General features: G+C 43.5%; 1 protein-coding gene across 2 annotated transcripts in view; it reads left to right on the top strand.

Annotated features, from left to right (window-relative positions):
- Positions 1-15369, top strand: part of DOCK4 (dedicator of cytokinesis 4) — a 469573-nt gene that overhangs the window by 428354 nt on the left and 25850 nt on the right. For both annotated transcript variants that reach the window (XM_047763518.1, XM_047763519.1), the window contains exons 39-41: positions 5709-5850; positions 7199-7365; positions 11116-11202. In XM_047763518.1, coding sequence (XP_047619474.1) covers positions 5709-5850; positions 7199-7365; positions 11116-11202 — 396 coding nt within the window. The remainder of the gene's footprint in view (positions 1-5708; positions 5851-7198; positions 7366-11115; positions 11203-15369) is intronic.

Raw genomic sequence — 15369 nt, forward strand, 5'->3', positions numbered from 1 at the left:
TGGCATGGGGAAGTTCCAGGGCCAGGGATTGAACCCATGCCACAGTGGCGACAACAGCAAGTCCTTAACAGGCTGAGCCACCAGGAAACTCCCAAATCAGTCATTTTTAATTGATGGAAATGACCGTGTATTCAGGTGCCACCCAGACACAAGCAAACCCTCTTTGTTGGCTTAGAAGAGGATCCCCACAACGTGTGTGGTCACAGTGTTGGCTCTGCAGGTGGACCTGCCTAAACACAGAGGAAAGCTCGATTCCAACTCAAAAATAATGGCAAGTTTAGAACACTTGCCGAATTTGAAAGACAAAGTCTGAAAGAGGGACATGGTGGTCCTGGGCTGTCATTAGCCACCCCCTGCAGAGTGCATGGGCCTGGGTCCAGGTTCTAAGAGGAAGGTCGGGCATTCTAAAGCTGTGGGCGGCACAGAGAGCCAGAGACCCCACAGGAGGGTGCAGGCATGACTGTGCTGCAGGAGACCCCTTTTCCCCACTTGACTCAAAAATCGTAACATAGATTACGTTTCCCTCAATACTCAGGGCTACCTCATCCACTATGCATGGTAGGTATAATGTTTAGAGACTAATATTTTTAGATAGCCCATAAAACTGTTTGAATTTATTTTAAAAACCAGAAGAAAAGAGTGGACTTTTAGGTTAAAGATATTAAAATGTATATTATAATGTATATTATACATTATTATTGGTATATTTGTCTTTCTATCAAATCAGTCATACAATATGATTTTTATGGATAAAGAAGCCCACAAAAGTCATATTATAGCCTAGATCAAATTCTAAATTCAACTGGCAACTATATTATGAAGTATCCTAGACGTCTATCTAGTGTGTGCAATTAGTATAAAATAAAAGTGTAAAGATTTTTAAAAATCAGGGAGTTCCCATCATGGCACAGCGGAAACGAATCCGGCTAGGAACCATGAGGTTATGGGTTCGATTCTTGGCCTCATCACTCAGTGGGTTAAGGATCCGGCATTGCCATGAGCTGTGTAGGTCACAGATGCGACTTGGATCTGGTGTTGCTGTGGCTCTGGCGTAGGCCGGCAGCTGTAGCTCTGATTTGACCCCTAGCCTGGGAACCTCCACTTGCTATGGGTGCGGCCCTAGAAAGCAAAAAAAAAAAAAAAAGATTTTTAAAAATCAGAAGTAGTTTAGTAGAGCCATAACTTTAAAGTAAATTTAGCAAACCAGAAGACAGCATCAGCTAATAAAATAAATTTTATTAAAAAATCAATTGGAATAAATCAATCTCTGTATCGTCATTCTTTTGAAACAGATTTTTCATAAATAAATGGCATTTTCTTCCAAATGAAAGGGAAGGGTCACCCTCTATTGGTTTCTAAAGAGCACTGCACCCTTCAGAAGCATGAGGATTGACCTTTATTTAGGAAAGCAGATTATAATCTGTTCTTTGATTTAAAAAGAAACAATTACCAACTTTAATAATTTCCTTTTGTTGTTTAACATATTTCCACTTAATGTTTAAAGCTCAAATAAATGAATACATGTATATAATTGTATGACCAAAGTAGTTTTTTTCGCTCTCATGGCAAGTGGGTTCTTTATTGACAATGTTTTATATGCGTAGAATATCTTTGAATACTGATTTGTCTGAGGACAATGACTGAGGTCAGGGATGGGAAAGAGATTCACTTTTCGTTGTATGCCCTGTATTATTTGGGATTTTTTTTTTTATACCATAAGCATGTACTTGCTTTCCCCCAAAAAAGGCAATTTAAAAATTAAGCATTAAAAATATGACCCAGAAATTCCACTCCTAGGTATATATAATCAAGAGAATTGAAAACATAGGGCCACATAAAGACATGGAAACAAGTATTCGTAACAGCATTATTCATAATTGCCAAAAAATGGAAGCAGCCCAAATGTCCATTCACTGATGAATGGATAAACTAAGTATGGCATAGCTGTGCAATGGAATATTCAGCAGGAAGAAAGGAATGAAATGCTGATTTATGCTACAAAACGAGTGAACCTTGAGACTATTATGAAGCCAGTCACAAGAGGCCACATGTTATGTAATTCCATTTATATGAAATGTCCAGAATAGGCAAATCCATGGAAACAGAAAATAGATTAGTGGTTGCCAAGGGCTGAGGGGAGGGGGAAATAGGGAATGACTGCTAATTAGTACAAGTTTCTTTTTGACATAGTGAAAATATTCAGAGATTAGGGCTTGATGGTTGCTCACCTCTGTGAATATACTAAAACCGAGTTGCATACTTTAAAAGGGTGAATTTTGTGCTATGCGAACTGTATCTCAGTAAAGCTGTTTTTAAAAAAAAAAGTGGTGGAAATGCTTAATTCTTTTTTATTTATCAGCAATTCAAATATCAGACACAGGAGTTCCTGCTGTGGCACAACGGGATCGCCGCCAATACGCTGGGATGCAGGTTCGATCCCCAGCCCGGCACAGCTGCAGCTTAGATCACAACTGTGGCTTGTAACTGATCCCTAGCCCAGAACTCCATATGCTGCAGAGTGGCTAAAAAAATTTTTTTAAATAAATAAGACCCCAAATTTATATTTATTCCAAAATGATTTTTTTTTTTAATCTTTTCTAGGGCTGCATCCACGGCACGTGGAGGTTCCCAGGCTAGGGGTTGAATCGGAGCTGTAGCCACCGGCCTGCACCAGAGCCACAGCAACATGGGATCCGAGCTATGTCTGCGACCCACACCACAGCTCACAGCAACACCGGATCCTTAACCCACTGAGCAAGGACAGAGATTGAACCACAACCCCCTGGTTCCCAGTCGGATTCCTTAACCACTGAGCCATGACGGGAACTCCTGAAAAATGATTTCTTAATACCAGAGAATGACTTTGTGCTTAGAGTAACTCCTTTGATTTTATAAACTGTTGCATTACTTTAAAGCTGTTTCAATTTTTGGGGTATTCTAACATTTATTGGAGGATTTCTGTAATATGCAGGAAGGTATGTATTGTCTTATTTTATAAAGCAACTTTATTATCTTTGGAGGTGTGGGTTCAACCCCCGTCCTGGCACAGTGGGTTAGAGAATCTGGCGTAGGTCGCAGCGGCTGCTCAGATTCAATCCCTGGCCTGGGAATGCTGCAGGTGCGGCCATTAAAAAAAGAAGAAGGGAGTTCCCGTCGTAGCACAGTGGTTAACGAATCCAACTAGGAACCATGAGGTGGCGGGTTCGATCCCTGCCCTTGCCCAGTGGGTTAATGATCCGGTGTTGCCGTGGGCTGTGGTGTAGGTTGCAGATTCGGCTCGGATCCCGCATTACTGTGGCTCTGGCGTAGGCCGGTGGCTACAGCTCCAATTAGACCCCTAGCCTGGGAACCTCCATGTGCCGTGGGAGCAGCCCAAGAAATGGCAAAAAAAAAAAAAAAAAAGAAGAAGAAGAGAAAGTTATGACTTCTATCAAGAAAGTTTTGAAGAGAGGATTGTTTGGGGGACCTGATTTCTAGGGAGTACTGTGTCAGCTTGTGTCTTTCAAAGGATCATGATTTATTTAGAGGTTTGTGGAGAATTATGGCAGGTTCACCGAGCCCAGTCCTGCTGTTGTTTCCTCTCCTTGTCTGCAGGGGCTTTTTCCCTGCCCACGGGTGATTTCTGACTTCCTCGCTTTGGCCCAGAGTTCTTCCTCTGTTGGCATTTGGCACAATCACAGAAACCTCCCAGAGCTGAGAAAGGCTGAGAGCCTTGGTTCTTAATTCCCCAGACCACAAATCACTCTCCTTTGTTCTTAAAGATCTTCAGGGCATGTTCTCTCACAATCTTTCTTGGTGTCCTCAGCTCTGAGGAGCTTTTCCTGGACGTACGAGGCCACATTCAGAACAGAGAGAGCTCAGGCTTTGCACGCAGACCTGAGCGTGAAGCTAGCACACGTGGACAAAGTATGAAGCACTCTTGATCCTCAGTTCCCAATTATAAATTGGGGGGCGGGTGGAGCTCTCAAGTTCACTTGGGTTAAATAAGATGCGCAGAGTGCCTAGTCAATGACGCTGCTCAGCAGTTATAATCTCATCATCATTAAACTGTCAGAAAGAGTTCCTGCCAATCTGTAACCACATCATAAAGGCACTTGTTGAAAATAGACCTCTCTTTCCAGCTCTGTAGCCTCCATCAAGGAGAACCTTCACCATTCTTACCTGGATGAGAGAGAGTCCTACCCCACAGAATATTTCTACATATTGCAAAAACAAACGCAACAACCAGACAAAGATTTGTCCAATATTTAGCAAGGCCTCAAAGTCCTAAATCTTAGCTTTGGCCAGTCAACAGAATTCTGGCTACAGGAGGCTGAGTCAAGCTGGTGATGCCAGCTCAGCTCCTGTGCCAGCCCCATTGAGAGCTGGAATGCTGGGGGCTTAGCCTTCCTTTCCATGGAAGGATCTTGGAGTGAAAGTGTTAAGGCTGATCTCTGTGGCCTTTATAGAAAATGTACTTAAAATGTATTTTTTTTTAATTTTTTTTTTGTCTTTTTGCCTTTTGTAGGGCTGCTCTCGTGGTATATGGAGGTTCCCAGGCTAGGGGTCCAATCGGAGCTGTAGCCACTGGCCTATGCCAGAGCCACGGCAACGCAGGATCCGAGCCGTGTCTGCACCCTACATCACAGCTCACGGCAATGCCGGATCCTTAACCCACTGAGCAAGGCGAGGGATCGAACCTGCAACGTCATGGTTCCTAGTCGGATTCATTAACCACTGTGCCATGACGGGAACTCCCCTAAAATGTATTTTTAGAGATTGCGCTTACTTTCCTTTCTTCCAAATTGAGAATTTATCCACTCAACTTTGATGTCTAGTTTATAAAAATAATCTGTAACACATGTTCACTAACATTTAAAGGAAAGACGATTGCTTTGTTTTGTATTTGGGTGGTCTAAGAATCAGCCACCCCTTTGCACTTCACACAGGAGAAGCAGAAGAGTGAGGGGTGTTGCTGGGACTTATTAAAAGCAATAAAGGAGTTCCCATAGTGGTTCAGTGGGTTAAGAACCCAGCACCGAATTGTGAGGATGTGGGTTCAATCCCCAGCCTTGCTCAGTAGGTTAAATATCTGGCATTGTCTCAAGCTGCAGCATAGATTGCAGATGTGGCTTGGATCCAGCATTGCTGTGGCTGTGGTATAGGCTGGCAGCTGTAGCTCCAACTTGACCCCTAGCCCAGGAACTTCCATATGCTGCAGATGTAGCCATTAAAAAAAAAAAAAAAAAAAAGGAGTTCCCGTCGTGTCTCAGTGATTAACGAATCCAACTAGAAACCATGAGGTTGGGGGTTCGATCCCTGGCCTCGCTCAGTGGGTTAAGGATCTAGCATTGCCTTGAGCTGTGGTGTAGGTCACAGACTTGGCTCAGATCCCATGTTGCCGTGGATCTGGCGTAGCTCCAATTGGACCCCTAGCCTGGGAACCTCCATATGCCACAGGTGCGGCCCTAGAAAAAGACAGAAAGTTTAAAAATAATAATAAATAAAAAGCAATGGGGAATGAAGCTTATGACCTTTGCTCTGCATTTTTAGTATTTGGACAAAATTTTTGGACTGTTCCAGTTTATTATTATTTTTTTTTTTTTGGTTCTAGTCTGTTGAAGTTGGGCATATGCTTGGTTACTGCCAGTGCCATATTTTTTGGCTTTTCTCTGTAATTAATGCACTCATTATATAGTCTTTTCTTTTTTTTATGGTTTCACCTCCAGAATAAAGAGTTTGTGTGTCGAGGGCATGACTACGAAAGGCTGGAGGCCTTCCAACAGAGGATGCTGAACGAATTCCCCCATGCCATCGCCATGCAACATGCCAACCAGCCCGATGAGACCATCTTCCAGGCCGAAGCTCAGTGTATCCACACCTAGAAGGGCTGGATCCCAGTTAGATCACCCTGGCCTTTAGCAGCAGAGGAATTTCATGCGAGTGGTTCAGCCACTGGCCCCTTTTCCATAGTCCTCTTCTTCCTCCCCCTCTTTCTTGTCATCTTAATTTTAGCTTAGCTCCTTCTAAACTGAATTGTGCTAGTTATTATTATGGTATCAGTTGAAAAGGAACCCCTTTAGTATTCTGTTAGAGAATTGTTTTCCTTTTAGTTTCAACTTTTCTATATCTCACCCCTGCTTTTAAAACCCCTTTCTAGCGATTTCCCTTAGAATAATTTTCCTGCTATACCCCATAGAAACTCCTTCAGTTCAAGGAAACGATAGCATTATACTTACTGGCACATATCATTCAGCTCCTTTTCCCTTGATGTTTTTATTCTGGGTGAAGGGAAGAGAGAGAGGTACCCCCTGTAGCTTTCGGGGCTCTTAGCCATGGTGTCCTGGGCAGCATTTAATAATTGCTGTATAATTGACACTCCCATTGTCTAAACATGAGCAATTCAACTGAAATGACACAGGCATTAGAAACAAAGAGATTTCATCCCAGCATTCTTTTCTGAATTCCTCTGTCTCTTCCTGGAACTGAGGATCTTAAAGAAAATCAGAAACTCCCACTGAAAATTACAGATGCCATTTCATAGGAGAAATTTAAAGGGAACAGAAGCCAGAAATTATGTAAGGAAAAAGATTTTGCTATCTTTCTTTGAATGAGAAGAGGGGAAGGTAAATATACAAGTAAATATATCCTTTTGATGTAATTTTTAAAAACATCACATACAACTAAACACTCTGCTTATCATTACAAGATTTAGGAGGGTGGCTACTGTAAATATGGGAAGTCTAGAGACGAGGAACTTAAAAATTACTGTCGATACTGGGTACTATCTTTGGTTTCATGGGTATTTATACATTATTTGACACTCTAATTTTAAAAGGGCTTATGCATGAACTAAAGATAAGAGTGTCACATCAACAAGGATTAAAATGAATACAATCCTCAGTACCCAAGATCTAAGCCATTCTCGCTTATCCCATTAAAAAAAAAATCATTGATAAATAAATTCGTAGGTCATGGAAATTTCAAACTGATAGTTGGTCAGCATTGCCTCCATAAATCTACTTCAAGGCCTGTAGTCTGAGAAGTGATGTGCTGTGAACTGAGTTCTTGGTACCTTCTTGGTAGTTTTTTAAATGACTTTGCCCCACATAGAAACACCACATTGTTACCCAATCCCCTTCTCTCTGCCACAGCTCAGCTGGAGCAGGCTTCCGTGCAGTTTGCCAAGTCGGGTTTCTCCTTGACTCTTTAATCCTAGATTTGCAGATATACGCTGTGACTCCCATTCCGGAGAGCCAGGAGGTCCTGCAGAGAGAGGGTGTTCCAGACAACATCAAAAGTTTCTACAAAGTGAATCACATCTGGAAATTCCGCTACGACAGACCATTTCACAAAGGCACCAAAGATAAAGAGAATGAATTCAAGGTACTGGGCAGTTCTTACGACATTGAAGTTTCCTCAGATAGACTTTGAGCTCCTTAAGGCAAGATGTTGGATAAATATTTACTCAGAAGAGAGTCAGGTCTAATATCATATGATATCTCTTATATGTGGAATTTAAAAAAAAGATACAGGGAGCTCCCAGCGTGGCTCAGCGATAACGAACCCAACTAGTATCCATGAGGACATGGGTTTGATCGCTGGCCTTGCTCAGTGGGTTAAGGATCCAGTGTGCGTTTCAGAGCTACACTGCTTTTTGCCATGAGCTGCCGCTTAGGTTGCAGAGGAGGCTTGGATCTGGCATTGCTGTGGCTATGGCGTAGATGTTCTTAGCCTGGGAACTTCCATATGCTATGGGTGTGGCCCAAGAAAAAAAAGGAAAAAAAAATTTTAATTAAAAAAAAATACAGATAGGAGTTCCCATTGTGGCGCAGCAGAAACAAATTCAACTAGGAACCATGAGGTTGTGGGTTCGATCCCTGGCCTCGTTCAGTGGGTTAAGGATCCGGCGGTGCCGTGAGCTGTGATGTAGGTCGCAGACTCGGCTTAGATCTGGTGTTGCTCTGGCTCTGGCGTAGGCTGATAGCTGCAGCTCTGATTAGACCCCTAGCCTGGGAACCTCCATATGCTGCGGGAGCGGCCCTATAAAAGGCAAAAAGACAAAAAAAAAAAAAAGAAAACAAACAAAAAACCAATTCAACAGTTACCCAAGGGGAAGGAGTGGGGAGGGACAGATTAGAAATTTGGGATTAACATATACACACTACTATATATGTAAATTAGATAACAAGCAAGGACCTATGTATAGTATAGGGAACTATACTCAATACTTGTAAAAACCTATAAGGGAAAAGAATCTGAAAAAAGAATATATATCTGTATATCTATATATATCTGTATATCTGAATAACTGAATCACCGTGCTGTACACCTGAAACTAACACAGTGTCCATCAACTGTACTTCCATAAAAAATAAATTAAATGAACAGAATAGAATCTAGTGATAGAACTAGAAGGGACCAGAAATGATTTAGACTAGTTGTTCTCAAACTCTGTCCTGAATGACGGTGACATGGGGTGCTGTCCAACCAGGCAGATTTCTCAACCCAGGAATTCTGACTCAGTGGGTCTCAGAGGATGCCTTGAAGTTATGGCCCTTTCAGCAGTGGTCCTCAGTTCAGTTTTTTGAGATTTCCTGGTTCAGCTCCAGTCCTCTCATCATTCATGCTGAACCAATGGTGGGAAGCTCAGGATATTTATTCTCAGGTGCAGGAGACAGGCATGCATAGACCAGAAGGAACAGGAGATTCTGAGACAGACGTGTTGCGTAGACTGCTGGTGCAGTGGGAGAGTTCTGGACTGTCTTCCACTGCTTTTTTTATTAGAATGGTGTGTGATAGGACTTCTGAGAGGACCCGAAGTAGGAACAAACCATAGACTCTTCACATGCATTGAGTTCTCTGGCTCAGTGCTTCTGAAATGCCTTGCTAATTCTCCCTAAGCCCGAAAGGCCAAGGTTTCTTACAGCCCCACTGGGGGAGAGGGGTAAAATTGTTCCACAGATAAATCATAATCTGCTCTTTCCTTGATAACAGGGACAGACTGAGACTGCACATCCCCAGTTAGTATTTTCCCCCTAGCAAAGAATGTAGGTGTCTCTACTTAAGCTGGGAAATGTTCTCCTGACACCATCAGCAGAGATTGTCTGATGTGTCCCCCCCGTGTCACCCCTGCCTAAGTGTCATTTCCCGGTGCTCCCAGCAGTAATGTCAGGAATTACTCACAGCCAAGTGATCAGAGGGAAAGCTGTGGCAGTTCTGCAGTGTTATGATGGGACTGAGCAAAGCATAATCCTTTGGAGTTCCCTTGTGGCAGAGTGCGTTAAGGATCTGGCATTGTCACTGCAGCAGCTTGGGTCACTGCCGTGGCATAGGTTGGATCCCTGGCCTGGGAACTTCTGCATGCCTATGGGCATGGCAAAAAAAAAAAAAAAAAAAAGGGCACAGTCCTTTGGGTAAGAAGGTTGACAGGTTGTATATCAAGGCCAGGAAACCATTAGAAAATAGTGCTGGGGTGTAAGTTACTAAAAAGATCCATAATCATTTTCTAATTCTTTTGAACACTTGGATTTTTCTTTTTGGCTTCCAAGTAAAGATCATTAGTATATACTGTAGTTTTCATTGCCTTTATTTGCAGTGAAGAAAAAAGTCCAAGATCCACCAGAGTCAGGCAGGTGACTTGCTCAGAGTCACGTTCTCATTGTCCCAGACCCTGCACTGGAACCCACACCTTCTGATACCTTCTCCATGGCTTTTTCTGCTGCACCACATTTCCTCTTGGCCGTCACTTTAAGTACTTTTTGGTGGTGTAGTGTTTCCCCCTTAACATTTTTAAAAATCCAGCTCCTTATTCCTGGGCTCACAGCCCTCAGCATCTGGCTCCAAACCGCCCCTCCAGGAGTCTCATCTCCACCACAGCCCACTCGCCCACCCTCCCCTTGGGCTCCTGCAGCACCAAACGTCTCCATCTCTTGCCCTTTCACAAGCCCCTCGCATCTCTGTGCCTGCTGCTTCCTGCTGCCTGAGCTGCCTCCCCCACTCGCCGCCTGGCAAACTCCTACGCACTCTTCAAAATTCCGCTCACGTGTCACCGCCTCTAAGAAGCACTGTCCTCCTCCCACAGGATGCTGTGCCCACCTGCTTCCTCCTCTGCTTTTCCTCAGCACCTGTAGCCTTCCTTTCTCTCCTCCCTGATTCCTTCTCGATCTGCTTGCCTCCATGTCATCAGCAGAGCGTGCATGGCTCCTGCCCCAGGGCTTCTGCCCTATTCCTTTCAGTAGATCCTGGCTGGCACAAAGAAATCCTTTCCTTTGTTGTTGTTGAATAAATGGCCACTATTTCAGGAATTCTGTGAAGTGCCTTATCCATATGGGAATATGCTTGGCTTAAATAAGAAACACGAGGTGGAGATGCGGAAGCCTGGTTTGATAAAGGAGAACCTCATTCCCAACTGCAGCTCTGACCAAAGGCAGTTGTGGTTTCACGCTTCGGGGGCTGGGGGAGGCTCATCCTGGCCAGAGGGAGCCCTGGCTTGTGAATACAGATTCTCCTGGATTAGAGCAGTGCAGATCAACACGAGAAAGTATGCTACAGTGGCTCTAGCCATGGAGAAGTTCTAGTGCAGGGGTTCCAGGGCTGCCTCCACAGGTGATGAGACTGTTGCTTTGAGCAGGTCACATTGCCTCTTGGAGGCTTAATATCATCATTTTTAAAATGGAAAGATCAGGCTATGTGATTCCTAAAGCCCCTTCCTCCTTGAGGATTGTGTTAGTCTAATCTCGTGTTGACTAGCTGATACCATTACCCCCTCCAAATAAAAACAGCTAGCCCCCCCCCCAAAGGAATGGAGAGTGTTTAAATGAGAAATTTAGAGAAATAGTAAAGAAAACAATGTGATGGCCTGTTTTTACATTTTGAAGCTTGCTGCCTGAAGTAGATCCTGTATTCTACCCCCAAAAAAAGTTCCAGATGATATGCAATGAAATTAACATACGCTTCCCTGTCTTACTGTGATAGCTTCCCGAGTGCAAAGGGATTGCTGAGTGCTGGAGTGCATACTAAAGAAAAGCTGGCAAAAGCAGAAAACGTGATAAAACTCAATGGCAGACATGAGTCACAGCTCAGTAATCAGAAGGAAGGGTAACTTGGGATCTTCCTCTGTTTTGTTTCTCGTAGAGTCTCTGGGTGGAGAGGACATCGTTATACTTGGTGCAGAGTTTACCTGGAATTTCCCGCTGGTTTGAGGTGGAGAAGCGTGAAGTGGTAAGGATCAGAGCTTGTTCTCATGCACTTTCTCATCACAGTTGTTCACCGGGAGTCAAACCATGTAGACATTGCTTCTGCTTTGGACTTGAAGTCCCTGGAAGCACTTACCGTAAGTTAATGGATGTTTGCTCGATGGACCGCTATGACCAGAGCTGGCAGGGCACCGTACCATTGACTTAGCCCAGCCAGCCAGAGGGATTCCTCAAAAACAGCTTTGACGGCAACATGTCAACAGCGTGGGCCCTTGCGTTAGAAGAACTGGAATTCCAGCTCTCCTAACTACTCTAGCTATGCAACCTTCACTGTGTACCTTCAGTGCCAGGCCAGTGGAAGAAATGCATCACATTATCTTATTTAATCACCATATCAAAGCTATGGGGTATGTATTCGTTTTGTTTCTTTGTTTTGTTATAATGCATTCATTTGTTTTTAGATTCCACATTTTAGAGATTAACAAAGAGTGTTTGTCATTCTTTGTATTATCTCTCTAAGTACAATAATACCCTCTAGGTCCATCCACGTGGTTACAAATGAGAGTTTCACTCTTTTCTATGGCTTAGTAATATTCCTGTGTGTGTGTGTGTGTGTGTGTGTGTGTGTACATGTATGTATTTATCACATCTTCTCTATCCATCTGGGGTTTTGGGGGGGAGGATTATTTTTGTTTTTGTTCTTTTTCTTTGGCTGCACCCAAAGCATGCAGAAGTTATTGGGCTAGGGATCCAGTCCAAGCCACAGCAGTGACAAAATCAAGTCCTTAACTGCCAGGCCACCAGGGAACTTCAATCCTTTCATCTGCTGGACACTTAGATTGCTTGCATATCTTGGCTATTATACTCAGTGCCGCTGTGAACATTGAGGTACACATGTCTTTTTTGAATTAGTATTTTCATTTTCTTTGGGTATATATCCAGGAGTGGGATTACTGGATCATATGGTCGTTCTATTTTTAGTTTTTTGAGGAACCTCCGTTCTGTTTTTAAGGTGACTGAATCAGTTTATTTTCCCACCAACAGTGGACTAGCATTCTCATTTCTCCCATATCCGAGGTATGCTTATCCATATTTTCTTAGGTTATAACAGGAGGTTAAAAGCCTTTGCCAGAGGTCCCAAAGCAAGATATTGAAAAAGGGTAGACTCGAACCCAGATTTTACTGACTCCACCATCAGCTGTGTTTATCTCTTCCAGCCTTGTGGCAACATGAGGCCAGCGTCAAGTGCCAGGATGGCATCTGACATGTAAGTCCATCCTGTCACACTTCACAGAAGGGATGCTGCTCTCTCAGCCTCACTGAGCACCAGCAGAAGGGTGGGTGTTATTCTAGAACCTGGAAACCTAGCACCCAGGAAGCCTTTAGGTTGTAAAACATGCCCCCAGCTTCAGTTCCCAGATGTGGGAACAGAGAGCAGCTGCTGAAGGCAGCCACAGCCAGAGTGAGACTCTGCCCTTCTGTCTAGGCTGCTCTTCAAGCTGACAGCCACATCAGCCCTGCAGTCGTAAGCATCCCTCTCTCACCCTTGGTCCAGCTGTTAGGGCTGGGGCCAGCCCTTCGATTGCTGCAGTCCTCTGGCTGATAGAAAATGTGCCAGTTGTGAAAATATAATGTAACCCCTTCCTTCTTTAGGTAACAAACCCACTCTGTCCACGAATAAGTAAGAGCAGTTCCTGCCCAAATTGTCCTCCAAAAATAGCTTGTCCTCCATGAAATCTCTCTCAGCCTTGATACCACCCTGAACTTGGGAGTTTTCATGTGGCACAGCAGGGCTAAGGATCCAGTGCTGTCACTGCAGCAGCTTGAGCCGCTGCCGTGGTGTGGGTTCAGTCCCTGGCCCTGGGGACTTACTTCCACATGCTGCGGGCATGGCCAAAAACCAAAAAACAACAACAACAACAAAATCCACTCTCGGCTTATCCTGTTTAATCATGCCAAGGATTTAATGACATTATCACTTTGCAGGACTGAAAAATTCACATAGCTCCCTTGACAAATTGAACTCCGCTCAGCAGATCACATCAGCACGGTTGGGTTCTTGTCAGATCTGAATGAAGGGTCCACAAAGCTGGTTGCTTCCATGGTGGACCCCGTGGCCTTCCGTGGAAGAGGAGAGGGTGATGAAGGCAGGGCTCCGAAAGTCTAAGTGATATGCTTCCTGCTGAATGGCGTGGACCCAACCCACAGACGAGTGCTGAGTCCCCCATGCTGCAGGAGTGATTCAGAGCACCTTCCCAGCCACTCATTACCCAGAGCATTCAGTCCCTTGAAGTCTCACCCATGTTCCTAACCTTAGAAATATGACACACGCTCCCAGACACCCTGCTAATAAAAAGTAGCATGCGGATAACGATGAAAAGAGCATGACTGAACACAGTCTTCTCAACACGAGCTGCCTGTTTTATTAGGATTTGCCGTCTTGCATTCTGTCGAACAGAACAAATCCAACCAGGCCGTTTTGTTTCCTGGACGCAGCCCACTTCTGATAACCTCACGTCTTTCTCTTGTTCCCACTGCCTGGCCTGTCCCCACCTGCTGTGAAAGCTGTTGGTTGACTGCTTTAATTCCTGGTGGAGAAGGTCCCGAAGGTCGGAGCACAGAGTAGGTACTCAACACAGAGATGCCACACGGAATTGAAAATCCCCTAGGTCCTCTGCCAAAATAGAGAAGATTCTGGATACCAAAAGATGTTTTCATAAATGTGGCTCCAGAATTCAGTTGATAATAAAGCTAACCTGACCTAAGACCATCGAAGATCTTTATCTCACTTAGTATGACTACGTATACATTTTACTACAGAAATATTAATGCGTTTGATTAAAGGGAACTTTCCTGGACCCTGCTTGAGGATTACCTAATAGAACATAGGTGCCTTATATCACCTTTCTCAAATCTGAAAAACTCTGAATTCTGAAACCTCCTATCCAAAGATTTCAGATATGGACCTTTCTTGTCTAAATTGTAACCCCAGAATATAGTATTGCATGCTTTCAAAGTTGACAGTGCCTTAGAACTACTGTTTCCTCATTCATTGTTTTTGTTGTTTTCAAAGCAAACAAACAAAAAAAAGATTTTTTTGTTTGCTTTTTAGGGCTGCACCCACAGCATATAGAGGTTCCCAGGCTAGGGGTCCAAGTTATAGCTGTGGGCCTACACCACAGCCACAGCAACATCAGGTCCAAGCCATGTCTGCAACCTATACCACAGCTCATGGCAATGCCAGATCCTTAACCCACTGAGTGAGGCCAGGGATCGAACCCTGGTTCCTTGGTGGGATTTGTTTCTGTTGCGCCACGATGGGAACTCCCCCCCCCCACCCAAAATCTATTTTTGATTAAAAAGGCAGCTTACTTAAAAATTTTTAAACAAGATGAAAAAGTTATAAAACAGAATGTATTGATAATTATTTTTTAAACTCTTAACTAAAGATAATGACAGTATTATCACACCTTACATCATATCCATCAGAAAATCCTGTGGCTGTACTTTCAAAATGACCCAGATAATTTCGGTCATTATCACCGCCCTCCTGATAGCATCACCTAATGCCTAATGTCTTCACTAGTCTTCTAAGGGGTCGTCTGCTTCTGCCCTTCTGCCCTTCCCCTGTGCAGTGACTTCTGTGCACAAGAGCCAGTGTCCTTTTTAAACTGAAGTTGTATCATACAAAAATAGGGAACATATATAATTAACCTGGTTTACCCATCATTTTACTTCAACACCTATCAAAAAGGCCAATTTTGTTTCATTTATACCTCTCTCCATTCCCTTCCACAATGGATTATTTTGAAGTAAATCTCAGACATCATTTCATTTTATCTATGTAAGAATATTTGTCTGTATATTAACAAAAAATGTCACAGTACCATCATTCCATCTAAAAATTTTCACGTTAATTCCTTGATCATAAAATATCCAAGTCATTCATACGTCTCCAAGTTTTATAGGTTTTTCTCCAACCTATTTTATAGGTTTTTGTTTGTTTTTGCATTTGTTGTTTTAATTGGGGCCTAAATAAGGACCACACATTGTAATGGTTGAAATACCTCCTCAGTCCCATTTGATCTATAGGTTCCCCCCTGAATTACTTTTTTTCCCCTTGCTTTTTTTTGGGGGGGAAGGGGTGAAGGGAAAAAAAACAGGTTGTTTATATGGAAGTGTTTCCCTAAGT

This window comes from Phacochoerus africanus, chromosome 16 (assembly GCF_016906955.1).
Source record: "Phacochoerus africanus isolate WHEZ1 chromosome 16, ROS_Pafr_v1, whole genome shotgun sequence".
Taxonomy (NCBI): Eukaryota; Metazoa; Chordata; class Mammalia; order Artiodactyla; family Suidae; genus Phacochoerus; species Phacochoerus africanus.